This window comes from Mauremys mutica, chromosome 5 (genome assembly GCF_020497125.1).
Source record: "Mauremys mutica isolate MM-2020 ecotype Southern chromosome 5, ASM2049712v1, whole genome shotgun sequence".
NCBI classification, from domain to species: Eukaryota; Metazoa; Chordata; order Testudines; family Geoemydidae; genus Mauremys; species Mauremys mutica.
This window is the reverse complement of record NC_059076.1, coordinates 112690063-112706523: the sequence shown is the minus strand read 5'-3', so window position 1 is coordinate 112706523 and position 16461 is coordinate 112690063. Positions and strand designations below refer to the sequence as shown.

At 46.2% G+C, this 16461-nt stretch overlaps 1 protein-coding gene across 8 annotated transcripts in view; it reads right to left on the bottom strand.

The window, feature by feature from the left end:
• Nucleotides 1-16461, bottom strand: part of LCORL (ligand dependent nuclear receptor corepressor like) — a 174113-nt gene that overhangs the window by 94552 nt on the left and 63100 nt on the right. For 5 of the 8 annotated variants that reach the window (XM_045018505.1, XM_045018507.1, XM_045018504.1 and 2 more), the window contains exons 3-5: nt 11491-11570; nt 11120-11249; nt 410-547 (exon numbers count right to left, since the gene is read on the bottom strand). In XM_045018505.1, coding sequence (XP_044874440.1) covers nt 410-547; nt 11120-11249; nt 11491-11570 — 348 coding nt within the window. The remainder of the gene's footprint in view (nt 1-409; nt 548-11119; nt 11250-11490; nt 11571-16461) is intronic. The other 3 variants (XM_045018506.1, XM_045018503.1, XM_045018508.1) reach the window with 1 other exon arrangement.

Genomic DNA, 16461 nt, shown 5'->3' with positions numbered 1-16461 from the left:
ATGAATCAAGAAACCCAGCCCACCTGGTTGCATTTAGCAGTGTTTAGTATCTGTGTTTTTAATACTCTGTATCTTTTAAGTAAGCTTATAAAATAATTGTTGTAATTAAAGAAGATACAAATTAACAATTGTAGAACAGATTTCTTTACTGCATATACCGTGTTAGTTCTAACAAAAATGCTTTGCTATTAATAACGGAAATGCTCAAGGCCAAAGCAAGTTCGATATAACGCGGTAAGATTTTTGGCTCCTGAGGACCATGTTATATTGGGGTAGAGGTGTACATATGCCCCAGTTGCATTATATGACAAAGTCAAAAGATTATGTAGGGATTGCTACATCATAAGAAGTATAAATTTAATTTCCCTGTTTTTTTGAGACCTGCTTTTAATAGATAAGCAGATTTTACCCTTTGATGGTACATGGGTGTCTCCCAGACAGTGAAGACACCAGGAATATCCGTCACTAACTGGAAATCGATTCCTGGTGGGTGAAGCAGCATTTGAATCCCAGCATATTTCTGCAAAGACTATTCCTGAAGATAGCCCTTCCAGGGAAGGCCAGAGGAGGGGAAAAAAGGGTGTTAAAAGAAGAAAACACGTTAAGATAATATCAAACTATAAAACTTATGTTACAACAATAAAAATAAGTAAACTAAACTAAATTATCAGAAAAGGCTGAGTTATGAACTCAGTTTGAAAGAGTCATACCAGGCACTCCATCTCAGGCCCAAGGGAAGTTGAGAAGTAACTTAAAGTGTTTTGCCCACGCAGCTCTATATATCTACCATAACGGGGAAGAGGATGGCTGGAGTGCATAGGCAGGTCAAATAAGCACTGCTACTGAACATCTCCGATCAAAGGTGCACACGAACCTGAAGTGAAGCACCTGTAGGAACACTACTCATAGAAGAAAAGACGGTTACTCACCGTTGTAACTGTTGTTCTTCGAGATGTGTTGCTCATATTCATTCCAGTTAGGTGTGCGCACGCCGCGTGCACGTTCGTCGGAAGATTTTTACCCTAGCAACACTCAGTGGGTCGGCTGGGCGCCCCCTGGAGTGGCGCCGCTATAGCGCCGAATATATACCCCTGCCGACCCATCCGCTCCTCAGTCCCTTCTTGCCGGCTACTCTGACAGTGGGGAAGGAGGGCAGGTCTGGAATGGATATGAGCAACACATCTCGAAGAACAACAGTTACAATGGTGAGTAACCGTCTTTTCTTCTTCGAGTGATTGCTCATATGCATTCCAGTTAGGTGATTCCCAAGCCTTACGTAGGCGGTGGGGTCGGAGTGAGATGTTGCAGAATGCAAAACTGCTGAGCCAAAGGCTGCATCATCTCTGGACTGTTGAACCAATGAGGCAAAGGTGTGGACCGAGGACCAGGTAGTTGCACGACATATCCCCTGGAAGGGTAAGTGAGCCAGGAAGGCAGCAGAAGAAGCCTGAGCCCTGGTGGAATGTGCAGTAAGGTGGCTCGATGGAACATGGGCCAAGTCACAGGAGGTGCGGATGCACGACGTCACCCAAGATGAAATCCTCTGGGAGGAGACAGGTAGGCCCTTCGTCCGGTCTGCCAGTATGACGAAGAGTTGGGGCGTTACGAAAGGGCTTTGTCCTCTCGAGATAGAATGCGAGTGCCCTGCGGACATCTAGGGAGGGCAAATGTGCTCCCCTCGCGATGAGTGTAGCTTCGGAAAGAAGACCGGAAGGAAGATATCCTGGTTGATATGAAAGGTCGACAGCACCTTGGAGAGGAAGGCCGGACGTGGTCACAACTGCACCGTGCCCTTGAGAAACACAGTATACCGTGGGTCCACTGTGAGAGCCTGAAGCTCGGAGACTTGTCTGGCCGATGCAAAGGCTACAAGGAAAAACTGTCTTTCAGGACAGGTATATCAGCAAGCATGTTGTCAGTGGCTCGAATGGGGGCAGTCATAAGACTGGTTAGAACCAGGTTGAAGACCCAGGTTTTGGCGGGGCGGCGAACTTGGGGGCATAAACGCTCCAAGCCCTTGAGGAACCTAGAAACCACAGGGTGTGAGAATATGGTGCGGCCAGTCTCCCCTGGGTGGAAGGTAGAGATGGCTGCCAAGTGTACCCTTAATAAAGACCGCGCCAGGCGCTGCTGTTTGAGAGACCAGAGGTAGTCCAAGATGGAATGGATCGGAGCCTCGGTGAGAGAAACATTGTGCGTTTCGTAGCAGCAGGAGAAACGCTTCCACTTGGCCAGATACGTTAATGGTGTGGAAGGTTTCCTACCACCCAGGAGAATCCTGTAAAACTGAGGCAGAACAACGTAACTTGGATCGGTTTAGCCATGCAGCAGCCATGCTGTGAGGTGCAGGGATTGCAGGTCTGGGTGGTGAAGTTTGCCGTGATCCTGTGTTATGAGGTCTGAGCAAAGAGGCAGGGGAATTGGGTGGGCTACCGACAGGTCTAGCAACATGGCGTACCAGTGCTGCCTGGGACACGCTGGAGCGAGCATGATCAGGTGCGCTCTGTCCCTGCGGAGTTTTAGCAGGACCCTGTGAACCAGTGGGAACTGTGGAAAAGCGTACAGCAGACGGCTCGTCCACGGCATCAGAAAAGCCTCCAAGATCGAGCCCGGGGAGAGGCCTTGGAATGAGCAGAACTTCTCTCTCTCTCTGTTCTCGCAAGAGCGAAGAGGACTATGCGGGGAAAGCCCCACTTCCGGAAAACGGAATGGATAACGTCCGGAGGAATCAACCACCTGAGAGACAGGAAGGATCTGCTGTGGCGATCCGCCAGAGTGTTCCGGACCCCTGGGAGAAAGGACGCTACCAGGTCTATCGATTGGGCTGTGCAGAAGTCCCGGAGTTGGATAGTTCCCTGCAAAGAGGGGAGGACCGTGCTCCTCCGTGCTTGTTTATGTAACACATGGCCGTTGTGTTGCCTGTGAACACCAAGACACAACGGCCTTGCAGGTGCTGCTGAAACGCCTGGTACACAAGGCAGACTGCTCTCAGCTCCCAGACATTGATGTGCAAGGCCAGCTCTGGAGCCAACCGAAGGCCTTGAGTGCGAAACTGACCCAGGTGAGACCCCCCAGCCGAGAGATGGGGTGTCCGTCATGAGGGACACCGAGGGGTGAGGTGGATGGAACAGCATCCCTGCACACACCAGGGAGGGTGTCGACCCCCAGTCGGGGGAGCCTAGGATGCTTGGGGGGATCGAGGCGACCATGACTATGCTGTCTCTGCCCGGGTGGTACACCAAGGTGAGCCACGATTGAAGTGGACGGAGGCGAAGCCTGGCATGTTTGGTTACGAACGTGCAGGCAGCCATGTGACCCAGGAAACCTAGGCAAGTGCAAGCCAAAGTTGTCAGAAAAGTTCCATAGATCTTGTATAATTGTTACCATCGCGTGAAACCAAGGCTGAGGTAAGCAGGCTCTGGCGAGACTGGAGTCCAGGATGGCCCCAATGAATTCTATTCCCTGTGTGGGAATCAGAGTGGATTTCTGTATATGGATCATCAGGCCTAGACGCAGGAATAGGCCCTTGTCGACGCCCACATGACTGGTAACTTGTGCCCCGATGGTCCCTCGAATGAGCCAATCATCTAGATATGGAGAACGTGTATCCGACGGTGGCGGAGAGAGGCGGCGACTACAGCCATGCACTTTGAATACACTTGGGGCTGTATAGAGGTCAACCGGGAGGACCGTAAACTGGAAATGATGACAGCTGGTCACGAACCGGAGGTACTTTCTGTGTGGAGGATAAATGGCAACGTGAAAATACGCGCCCTTCATACCGAGGGCAGCATATCAGTCTCCGGGATCCAAGGATGGGATGACGGTCCCCATGGATACCATGCGGAACTTCAGGTGTATACTGAACTTGTTGAGTTCCCGCAGATCTAGGATAGGTCTGAGACCTCCCTTCGCCTTGGGGATTAGGAATTAGTGGGAGTAGAACCCTTTGTCCCTTTCGTCCTTTGGTACCTCCACTTTAGCTCCGATGGTGAAGAGCGTCCGCCTCTCTTGCAAGAGGAATTGCTCGTGAGAGGGGTCCCTAAGAGGGACGAGGATGGATAGGCTTTTGCCCCATTGGTGGTTAGAAGGACCCTGATTTTGGCCCCTTTGGGGTCCTGACTGACTGCCTCAGCGACGCCTGCTGGCAAAGTCCCGTCTTTGTCTAAGCGCAGGGTAAGGGCGGTGAGGCTGGGGGCGGAAAGGTCGGCACTGAGTCACCGGCGTGTGCATGCCGAGAGGGAGCACATAGTGACCTTGCTGTCCTTTAGGCTTTGCAGCCTAGGGTCAGGTTTGTTTTTTTTTTTTTTTGGGAGAACAGGCCTTTGCCATTGATGGGCAAGTCCTGTATAGTGTGCAGCAGCTGCGAGGGAAGGCTCGATAACTGGAGCCATGAAATGTGCCTCGTGGCAACACCCGAGGCCAGAGTCGTGGCTGCGGAGTCAGCTACATCCAACGAGGCCTGGAGGGAAGCTCTCGGCACCTTCTTCCCTTTTTCCAGGAGGGCAGCAAACTCTTGACGGGAGTTCTGAGGAACCAACTCCGTAAATTTGCCCACCGCCGCCCATTGTAGCGGCTAAGCAGGGCTTGCTGGTTTGCGACGCGAAATTGCAGGGCCCCTGCCGAGTACATCTTACGGCCCAGTAAGTCCATTCGCCTAGCCTCCTTGGATTTAGGGGCTGGTGCCAGCTGGCCATGGCGTTCCGTCTCACTGACGGACTGGACGACAAGGGAGCAGGGGGGAAGATGTACATATAGGTACCCGTAGCCCCTGAAGGATACCATGTACATGCGTTCGACTCCCGTGCCCGCGGGCGGGATTGTAGCTTGAGATTGTCAGATGGTATCCGCATTGGCCTTGATCGTCGGAATGAACGGTAGGGCCACTCTAGTGGGGGCGTCAGCCGACAGAATGTCTACGACCGGATCCCGTATCTCCGAGACTTCCTGCACTTGGAGATTCATATTGAGTGTCACCCGTCTCAGGAGGTCCTGATGGGCCCCCAAGTCGATTAGAGGAGGGCTCGAGGAGTACGTTCCAGCCACCGCCTCATCTGGGGAGGAGGAAGAAGAAAGGTCGGGGACAAGCGGGTCCTGTGTGGGCTCGCGCTCCTGGACGACCTCCTGATCCGGTGGGATGTGGGAGTCCGGTGGCTGAACCGGGGCTTCCTCCGTACTAGTCGGAGGGGGGCGGCTAACTGTCGCCTCTGGCACCCAGTGCTCTGACGGAACAGAGCGAGATGGGATCACAGGTAGGCCTTTGGCCTGATGGCACGCCCAAGATGTACAGGGTGACCACTGATGGGGTCAGGGTCCTGGGCCTGGGGCACCTGGAAGACTCTGGTGTGCACATCCGAATCACAGTCCTGCGCGTATAAACTGCCTGCGCAGGACGACACTGATGCATGTCTGGATGGCCATGGAGGAGCTAAAAAGCCCTGGGCAGAGTCTCCCTCTCTAGCTGACGTCGCTCGACGCGGCACCGGGATCGGTACCGGGAGGCATACCGGTACCGGGAGCGAGAACGGGACCTGCGACCGGAGCAGTGCCGGGAGGTCGACCGAGATCTCGAGGCTCGACGTCGGGAGTGGCGACGGGAGTCCAGTGCCTGGAGCGGTGCCGAGAGCTGGATCGGCGCCGAATGTACCGGGCCGGCGAACGAGACGCTGATCGTTGCCGCGAGTACGACCGGTACCGAAATGGAGAACGGTGCCGGGACTGCGAGCGGCGTCAGCACCTGGATTGGCGACGGGACCGAGAACATCTGCAGGACCGCGATCGTGAACGGTGCCACTCTGCAGTGCCGACGCAGGGTGGTTTGATCAAGGCAGGCTTGCCGATCGACTATATAACCCGCACCGGCGGTGCCGGGGGTTGAGGCAGCGCAGGCGCTGTCATTGCAATCAACTTCCTCGACGTGGAAATGTCTCCGGCGTGGAGGGAATAGTGAGCTCAACCACGGCTTGCACCGGGGAGCGTTCAGGTACCGGACTCGACGGCTCTTGCGTGGCCGGAGTCGACGGGTGCCGATATTGTCGGTGCCGCGGCAGGTATCGGAGCCGGGCGGTCCGACTTAGTATAGCACTCGGGCTGCGGAGCAGGCGGCTCTGACGCAACTTAATAGTGAGCTCAACCACAGCTCGTACCGGGGAGCTTTCCGGCACCGGACTCGACGGCTCTTGCGTGGCCGGAGTCGACGGGTGCCGATATTGTCGGTGCCGCGGAAGGTATCGGTGCCGGGCGGTCCGACTTAGTATAGCGCTCGGGCTGCGGAGCAGGCGGCTCGGACGCAGCAAGAGTCTTGTGCCTCTTCATCCTCCAGGAGAGGGATCCGTGCCGAGCAGACGTCGGTGCCGGCGACGGCCGGTGCCGAGAGGCCTTGGTGGTACCGGCGATCCGGTGCCGAGGGAGCGCTTCTTGAAGACTGACCAGCGCTCGGTGCTGAGAGCGGAGGAGTAAGAGCTGCCTCCCTCAGGAGCTGCTTGAGACGAAAGTCTCACTCCCCTATTGTTCTCGGCTTAAAGGCCTTACAAATGCGGCACTTATCTGTTAGGTGAGATTCCTCGAGGCACTTAGGAGAGGATCTCTTGTTGGCATCGGCTTGTGGCCGGCCGAGCACGGTTTGAAACCCTGTGAACCGGACATAGTACCCGGCACCGCGTGCGGGGAAGGGGATAATCCCCGAACCCCTGCGAACTATATACAATAACTATACTACAAACGAATAAAGTTAACTACAACTATATAAATCTGATCTATATATACAAGAATTAACGAGAGAAACTACGAGTAGCTAGGGAAGTGGAGGTCAGCTAAGCCGCGCTCCACTGTTCCAACGACCGACACGAGCGGTAAGAAGGAACTGAGGAGCGGATAGGTTGGCAGGGGTATATATTCGGCGCTATAGCGGCGCCACTCCAGGGGGTGCCCAGCCGACCCACCGAGTGTTGCTAGGGTAAAAATCTTCCGACGAACGTGCACGCGGCGCGCGCACACCTAACTGGAATGCATATGAGCAATCACTCGAAGAAGAACAGAATTTTACCACACCCATGGGACAATTCATGTGTGTTCCTTTCTTTTTGTGCTCATTGGAAACCCCCGAAGGGGTAGACTGTCCACCAGGGCTTGGCTGCAGGGCTGAGCATCTTCTAACTGGACTAGCACATATATATAGTTGGACTAGTGTGGTGGAGTGCCCAGATGTTGAAGACCAGAGGCTGGGTGAATGCAAAGGCCTGGCTCAGGCGGTAAGGGGTGCTCTGGACATGGAACATTATGACAAAGGGTAACAGAAATCGACAGGGATTTTTACAAACATTTGTTGAGCATTCTCCCCAGACTTTTGGAGTTTCACCTGGGATTTTAACCAAACTTGTGGATTTCTCATTTAGTTTTCAGCTCTACTTTGGCCCAATTCCTCAATTTTAATACTAGATTTTGAAAGACATAAGGAGAGTTGTTCAAAAATGATTAATATAAGAAAGTGAACAGTTGCTACTGGATCAAATGTAATAGAAACCTCCAAAAATCCTGCAAGTAACACAAGTAAACACCAGGGAGGCAGGAGAGCTATTTAGCTAAAGGATATGTTGGCAACAAGGACAAATGGGTATAAATTGGCCTTTGAATACATTTAGTTTGGAACTAGAAGACTGTAGTTAACGTAATACAAATCACTTTCACTCTAATTTTAAGAGTATTTTAAAGTGTCTTAATTATTTAAATAATCACAGGACTATCTAATAGTCAACCTTGTTGTTTTGTGGTTAGTGCACTAACTTTTGCAAGATCAGAATCCACTCCCACAGGCCAGCAGGAGCTGAAAGAACTTTAGAGGCAGCACAATTAGATTTTGCTAAGACAGGAATACCTCTGTGAGTCTGAAATAATTTCTATAGGCAAGCGAAGAGTAGGGATGAGGAATTTAGGACTGAAAGGCACCTCCTGGTTCATCAAATCCAGTCCCCTGCTATCACAGGGAACCCCATCACATAATCCCATTCTTAAACTTATCAAGCTCCACCTGAAACCTAGTTAGGTTGTCTGCCCCCACTATTCCCACTGGAACACTGTTCCAGAACCTCGCTCCTCTGATGGTTAGAAACCTTCTAATGTTCAGCCTACATGTATTCATTGCCAATTTATACCCATTTGTTCTTGTGCCAATGGTTTTCCTTCAGCTAAAATAGCTCTTCTCCCTCCCTGGTTTTTATTCCCAATATATTTAGAGAGAGCACTCATATGTCCTCTCTCAGCCTTCAGCTATTCAGGCTAACCATGCTGAGCACTTTTAGTTTTATCTCGTAAGATAGGCATCTCCATTCCCTGATCATCCTCATAGCACTTCTCTACACCTATTCCAGTCTGAATTCATCTTTCTTGGGATGACCACAACTACACACAGTATTAGAGGGGGTCCAAACACAACAAAATTCACCATGGAAATCAAGTCGGGGAGGTCAGGATATGGAGAGTTTTGGCAGCTAGAGAATAAGGGTTTGGGAAGCACGGAAAGACTTGAATAGATTGCAGGAAAGATCATTTTGTTGTAAAAGAGAACTGCAATGGATGGTGCCTATCTTAGCTTTTGGCTGCTTGGAAGAACTCAAATCACCCTGACTGTACTGCTCCCTGCTCTGCTCGTGACTCCACTTCTTAACCTCTATTGCAACTGTCTCCAGATTTCCATCTTCTCTTGCGGAGAGGTCTGATTCTGTAATGTGCTGAGGAGGACCTCTTCAAGTCCTACGGATGCTGCTGGGGCTCTGTACCTCTGAAAATCAAGCCATTCTTATTTAGAAAATTAAATAGGAATTTAGATGTATATTTGTACTTAGTTTGAAAATTTGGGCCTGAGCATTTTGTGTATTTCCAAACAAAAACTGCATTAAGATAGAGCTATGTTTGAGGGTACATCTCAGTATTTTAATAAAAGAACATAGTTGGATGTTGTAATTATTCCAAAACTAATCAAAACCTTGGAAATTCAGAGTTAAGGTTAAACTTAAAAATATCCAAAGATATTAACTCTGCCCTGTAGTAATATAATGCAATAATTATGCTAGTCTGATACATGCATTTTACTATTTGCAGGTCAGGATGAGAGGAAAAGGATTTTTAAAGACACATTAGATTTTTTTCATATTTCTTTTTCCTAGCCATGTCACCACTTCCCCATAGCAGCTTCTCTAAGACTGGGGAAGGGAGTGGATGGCTTTTGGTATGTCATCTAACTGAAGAAAGCACCTCTGTTCCATAGCCTCTGGTACCTACCACTGGGATAATGAAAGCCAAGCTTATAAAAATTAGTTCACAAAGACCCCAAAAGGGAGAGAGAAGGAAGAATTGGGCAGAATCTAGCTAACTTTTGGATCTGTTGCTTAGTAGAAAACAGATACTATATCATCTCTGGCTTTTCTGAAATGTCCTACTAAATTTCCTTAACTACCTAAATCAATATTTGACTGAGCTTCTATACATAAAACAGAATTTTTCAACCATGAATACCTGTAGAAAAACCAATTCCATAAGCACATATCTAGCAGATGGATTTATGACACTGTAGGATGCCTCGAGATCTACTGAAGTACCTTCATGATGTCTTTAAAAATTCTGTCTTTGCTCTCAACGTAAGAGACCACATGGTATGAGCCTCCCCAAGATATAGAGTAGCTCTATGGGGAGAAACTTTTCCAGATACCACCACCAAGAAGAAGCAGAACAAGTGGAAACTGAAAGCAGAGACCAAATCCCAAGCTTAACTCAGAAGCAGCAGGAGGAACCCCACCAAGGACAGGCCATGGAGCAGAGCCCTGATTAATCTGTAACAGATGATTCTCAGGTGCACTGAGGTGACACCACAGCTGAGCTTTCTATTCACTCAAAAGTGAGATAAGACTGACCTGGACTCAAATGAAGCCAAGAAAAAAAGCAGGACTGAAATCCCCTAGCTTCTCAGATGTCAAGTCTTTAAAGCAGGCCTATGCTGAATACACAGATCAAAAAGTCCTATCAATGCAGACAAAGGATCCAGCCTCCTTGATTTCAAGGAGATACTCCATATTTTTGCCATCCTGCAGCCTGGTAAAGGAAGAAAAGACAGCCACTCTTCCTTTTTTATTTTCCTTGGGAAAGAGTGAAACACCATTCTCTTCTATCTCTTTCTAGTTGCTTAGAAGAGAGTGAAGTGCCACTCCTACTTCCACCCACACACATGGAGAAACAGAGAGGTGAAGGAAGCAGTTCTTTTTCCAGCACCTGGGTTAGTCGCTGCTCTGTTTAAAACACAATAGGCAGAACAGATACAAAGAATGTAGCTCGGACACATACATGCATGTCGTAGAGAGCAGAGCACGCTTATGACTGGTGCTCTGTTGTCCAATTAGTCTAGTAGGTCCAAGAAGAGTATTAAGTCAAAACTACCAGGCAGAAATTGAACTCTTGCAAATATTTATCATCAAATTCAAGGGAGAAAATGAGTTGTGTAGCCCTTCTAGCAGGTGACTAGTTTACTCCTGAGTTAGCATCAAGATCCAAACTGACTTGTCATCCACACTACATACATCACAAAATTACCAGGGTCAAATCAGTGACAGCAGTCATGGAAGTGAAAATGTGGAGTTATTGAATGCTAGTGATTGAAACCTGTTATTTGATAATTTGGATGGATTTAGAGTAGCAACTATGAGATAAGAAGAACTATATCCCGTTACTAATCCCTTGAGATATCCAAGTCCCCCCTTTAAAAAAGCATTTTCTTGTTAAAATAGAAAAAACAGCTTTGGAACAGAAAATGTTTAAATGCTTCAAGAATCCACGGAGTGAAGGGAGAAGAATGCATTATGGGAAAGGCAGAATTCAGGATCAGAATGCAATTGGAGGGATAGCAACTGCAGGAGAGGAGAGGTAAACAGCACTGCGCCGGCAGGTCCTAAAACGAGGAAGGAAGGAAGGAAGGGGAGACAGAAAGGAAAAGAAGGAAGAAAAGAAAAAAAACGCTCAGAACTCAAAACTGGAGTAATAAAAGCGATCTGGGATTGAAAAAAATATCCCTAAATTATGTGATTATTCAAAACTTTAACTGCATAATTTAATGTGAAAGACATGCTTCTATTACCTTTCTTTCGAAAGAGTGCATTTAGGTAATTTTCTGCTTGGCATTCAATCTTATCAGTGTTGGACTGGCCCTGAGATGACAGTTCCTCTGTTGGTGTTGACTGTGAAGAACCAATAATTGGGGTACGATCCTAGAAAATGTAAGATGGCAACAGATCTCAATAACAATTATAGCTTGTTTCTAGAACCCAGGACATGAATGAATAGCATAAATAAAAAAAGATTTCTGCCAACTTAACATTCCTCCCTACGCCCCAGCCAAAACAAACAGTGTGAATCCATATGGGAAATTTCATTCTCCAAGCTCTATTTTTAGACCCAATATTGGAAAAAAAAATCAGTTTCAACAATTTATATCACGTTCATACTTACACTGACTGTTTCTTTGTGTAAGTTACAAAAGGAACATTTTTCATCCATTGACCAATCAGTCAGCTCTTCTGGCTCACAGTCTTAAAACAAAAACAATTAAAATGTTTTATTTAAAGATGAGCAAATAGAGATTGTTTAAAAAGGAACAAAGTGTGATCAATTACAAAGTTAAAATGTCTACTCTAACATGTATTTATCAGTACGATTTAGTTGGTAGTATTCTACCCGCCAGATCAGAAGGCTTTGAGTTCGATTTCCCACATCAGAATATCTGGCTCGCGATCAAAGCTGACAATGGAGTTTGGGAGTGTTATTCTTTAAAAAAAAGGTAAAACCCAGTGGCCACTTTGGCTGTCTCTTGTGGTTATCCAAGTCATATTTAAAAATCCTATGACTCTTTTCAAAAGCAGCATATTAACTTGAGCGCCCTGGTTAATATTCTTCCTTTCAATAACAAAAAGATTTGAATGTTAAAGCAACCTGTAAGCTACTAATAAGGGCACAGTGACTTTGCCATTTAGCAATGCAATTGTACTACTACTGTGCAGTAACTAATGTTGTACTGATAATGTATATAAATCTACATTCTACTGTAGCACTGGATTAATACATAAAACTTCCTAAATACAATATACAGTATATCAATACAGTAATTGAACAATCTCATCTCTTTTTCAATGAATATATACAATATATAACCGTTCTCTTCCTTCTTTGGTCAAAAACCAAAATAGAGCTGCCATATGCCAAAGTCTTGATTTTGCTTTGCTAAATAATTCAGGAAGATTAAGAAAAATAAAACAATAAACAGTTGTACTAGTTTTTTCATGTGAACATAATACTTGTGAAAAAGCTGCCAGACTGACAAATCCAGAGACTGAATTCCTCTATCAACAGACCAGATACAGCACTGTCAGCACTTGTGTAAACTTGAATGAAGCTCAGTAGCAGAAAACAGTAGTAACAAGAAGCTGAAAATGAAGCTATATGTAAAACAAACATTCTTGCTAAATGGCAATGTGAGAAATAAAATATATATAAAAAGGGGCAAAGTCAAATTATTTGATTGGCTGGTAAGAATTCTGAACCTTAATGAATATATCAAAATGGAACATTTAATAATAAACATAACATTTTGCTGTGGGAATTATGTTATATTAATTCATGCCTAGCTGACTTTAGAGCATGATGTTGACACATTCTGTATGAATTAATATCACACAATTCACTGTCTTATCACATAATTAGACTCATATATCCATTCTTATTGCTCCACTTCAGATTCAATCTCAGGCGTTAAGGCCTTGTCTACTCTAGGAAAAAGAATTGTTATTGACAATGACTGTCAGCAATCAATTTAGCTGGATCTGTAGTTGAAACGCTTACACTTTAAGACAGGGGTTCTCAAACTGGGAGTTGTGACGTTATTACATGGGGGGGGTCACGAGCTGTCAGCCTCCACCCCAAACCCCACTTTGCCCCCCGGGGGGGGGTCACACTCAGAGGCTTGCTGTGTGAAAGGGGTCACCAGTACAAAAGTTTGAGAACCACTGCTTTAAGAGCAAAGAGGGAAATTTCCAAAACTGTAATTAAAAACTGTTATCTGAGTGAGTTGCTGAAACAGTACTGAACACAGTTTGGCCTTGCCTACAATTTGAACTGAAGAGTTTTTAATATTGGTTCAATTAAACTGACTGCTGACAATCAGTGCTAGTAACAGTTGGATTTAATAGTGCAGACAAGGCCAGACAGAATTTCTGCAGAAAAGTCTAAATCCTCAGATGATACCATGCGGTTCTAACACAACATTATGCATACTGGAGAAGTGCCTGGTATCCATGGCAAATACAAGTCAGATGCCACCCCATATTCCAAGTGCGTGGCTTTTAAACGTCAACATGGCAAGGGAATTCTGCCATCTTCCACTGAAGTGAAGGGGTTCATCTAATTCCTTCAGTATCAAACAGTTTCTAATGAGGATTATTATATTTCAGATAACTATACTAGTTTCTGAAATCTATACATAAATTAATGTAACTAATTCTTCATAAGTGTGTTAGAATTCTATCCATTTAACAAAGACAGGTTTTCGAAGAAAAAAAGGGAGGAAAGAAATGCATTCCAGAGCAGAGAACCTTCTCACAGAGTATGTCCTACATACAGCGGCCTCTCATTTAAGCCAGGAGATAGTTAGCTAGAGTCACTTTAGGACTATTTAGGGTTTCACAAGTTAAAATCAATACCGTAAAACTTCACCTGGAAGTCTGTGGTGAAAATTATGGAATACAGGTTTAATGTGTAATTTCCTATGGGAAATACTATTTAATTAACAAAGAAGATAGGTTATTGAATTGAATATCAACATGACTAATGCAACCAGCTTTACTTGTATTTTAAAAAAAATTAGTTCTGTTTGTTTTATTCTGCCCTACAGTACTAATATTCAAGAGAATTTTATACTGGCATTGTGCTATATATTTTGTTTTTATAGTATAAAAGTTATCGGGGGAGAGGGGGGACGACTGTGACAACAATTGGTAGTTTTGACAGTTGAAGCTTTTGGCAGCCAGGAAGGAACAGCAGGTGGTGAGATATGGGATAAGCATATTAGCTGAATATTTCTGCTGGATGACTTTAACAGTTCATAACTTTTAGAGCTATTGTTTCAGGCTGTCTGCAGACTCTGGAAGACATTTCTTTAGAATCAGCTCATGTTTTTAAAGCTAACTCTGAAATCATAAAAGAGGTTTGGTTTTGTTTGTTTTACATGAAAGCTTGGATTCTAGAGCTCAGTTTTGTGGCAGGGGTTGAATTTTGTGAGAATTCCTCTGTCTTGGAATCACAGAATACAGTGTTTCCTACTATACATAAGGCTAATTGGAGACTGTTCCTGAACTAGAATAACAGAAATGTAGGACTCAAAAGGGACATTGAAAGGTCATCTAATACAGCCTCCTGCACTGAGGCAGGACTAATTATTATCTAGACCAGGGGTCCCCAACCCCCGGGCCGCGGACCGGTACCGGTCCATGGCCTGTTAGGAACCGGGCCGCGAACCAAGCGCACAGCAGGACATGAGTGGTGAGTGCACAGCAGGACATGAGCGGCTAGGACATGAGCGGTGAGTGAGCTAGCAAAGCTTCATCTGTGTTTAGAGCTGCTCCCCGTCGCTCGCATTACTGCCTGAGCTCCGCCTTCTGTCAGATGTTAGATTCTCATAGGAGCGCGAACCCTACTGTAAACTGCGCATGCGATGGAGGGAGTTTTGCACTCCTTATGAGAATCGAATGCCTGATGATCTGAGGTGGAGCTGAGGCCATGATGCTAGCGCTGGGGAGCGGCTGCAAAAACAGATTACATTAGCAGAGGTTTCCCTGCACAGAGACCATAATAAATCAATCGTTTGCAGACTAATATCAGAACCCTATCAGTGAGTGGCAAGTGACAATTAAGCTGCATCTGGTGGCAGGCTTTATAGTGGCAAGTGAGTTGATGTACTTCAATTGTACAGCTGCATCTGGTGGCAGGCTTTATAGTGGCAAGTGAGTTGATGTTCTTCAATTGTACAGCTGCATCTGGTGGCAGGCTTTAAGTCAGAATCTGACACTTATATTAGTCCGCACATGGCCCGCCCATTATTTTATTTACCACTTCCGTCCGTGCCTCTTTCCCGCACAGTTTTGGTAAGCCCACAAGCTAACCCTGGCCAAAATGAGTAAAAAACAAACGTCGCTGCAAAGCTTCTTTGAAAAGGGGGAAAGACCCAATGATGAGACAGCAGAAGACTCTAAGACGGCCAACAAAAAGAAAGCTGCATTTAAAAGAAAATACCAAGAGTCCTACTTAAATTACGGGTTCATTGCAACAGGTGACTCACATTCTCCACGCCTGCTTTGTATAATATGTGGCGACCGGCTATCCAACGAAGCCATGAAACCTTCAAAACTGCTTCGCCACATGGAGACCAAGCACCCTGCATTAAAAGACAAGCCTTTGGAGTTTTTCAAAAGAAAAAAACGTGAACACGAAGAACAGAAGCAATTACTGAAGGCCACCACTTCATCAAATGTGTCTGCACTGAAAGCATCATTCTTAGTGGCTAACCGCATTGCTAAAGCTAAGAAGCCCTTTACTACTGGTGAAGAGTTGATCCTGCCTGCTGCTAAGGACATTTGTCGTGAACTTTTAGAAGAGGCTGTAGTTCAAAAGGTGGCACGTGTTCCTCTTTCGGCTAGCACCATAACTAGACGAATTGATGAAATACCAGAGGATATTGAGGCACAATTGTTAGAGAGGGTGAATGAGTCACCGTGGTACGCAATCCAGGTTGACGAGTCTACCGATGTTGACAACAAGGCAACAATGCTTGTTTTTGTGCGATATATTTTTCAGGAGGATGTGCATGAGGATATGTTATGTGCACTTTTGTTGCCAACCAACACCACAGCTGCAGAACTATTCAAGTCTTTGAATGATTACATGTCAGGAAAACTGAATTGGTCATTTTGTGTCTCTATATGCACGGACGGAGCAGCTGCCATGACTGGATGGCTTTCTGGTTTCACTACTCGGGTCAAGGAGGTCGCTTCTGAATGTGAGTCTACGCACTGTGTCATCCATAGAGAAATGCTAGCTAGCCGAAAAATGTCATCTGAACTTAACAAAGTTTTGCAGGATGTGATTAAAATTATCAACCACATTAAAGTACATGCCCTTAACTCACGTCTGTTCGCGCAGCTCTGTGAGGAGATGGACACAGAGCACACACATCTTCTCTTATACACAGAAGTGAGATGGCTTTCTAAAGGTAGATCACTGGCCAGAGTTTTTGAGTTACGAGAGCCGCTCCAGAGATTTCTTTTAGAAAATCAGTCACCACGGGCAGCACATTTCAGTGACACAGAATGGGTCATAAAACTTGCTTACTTGTGTGACATATTCAACCTGCTCAACGAACTCAATCTGTCACTT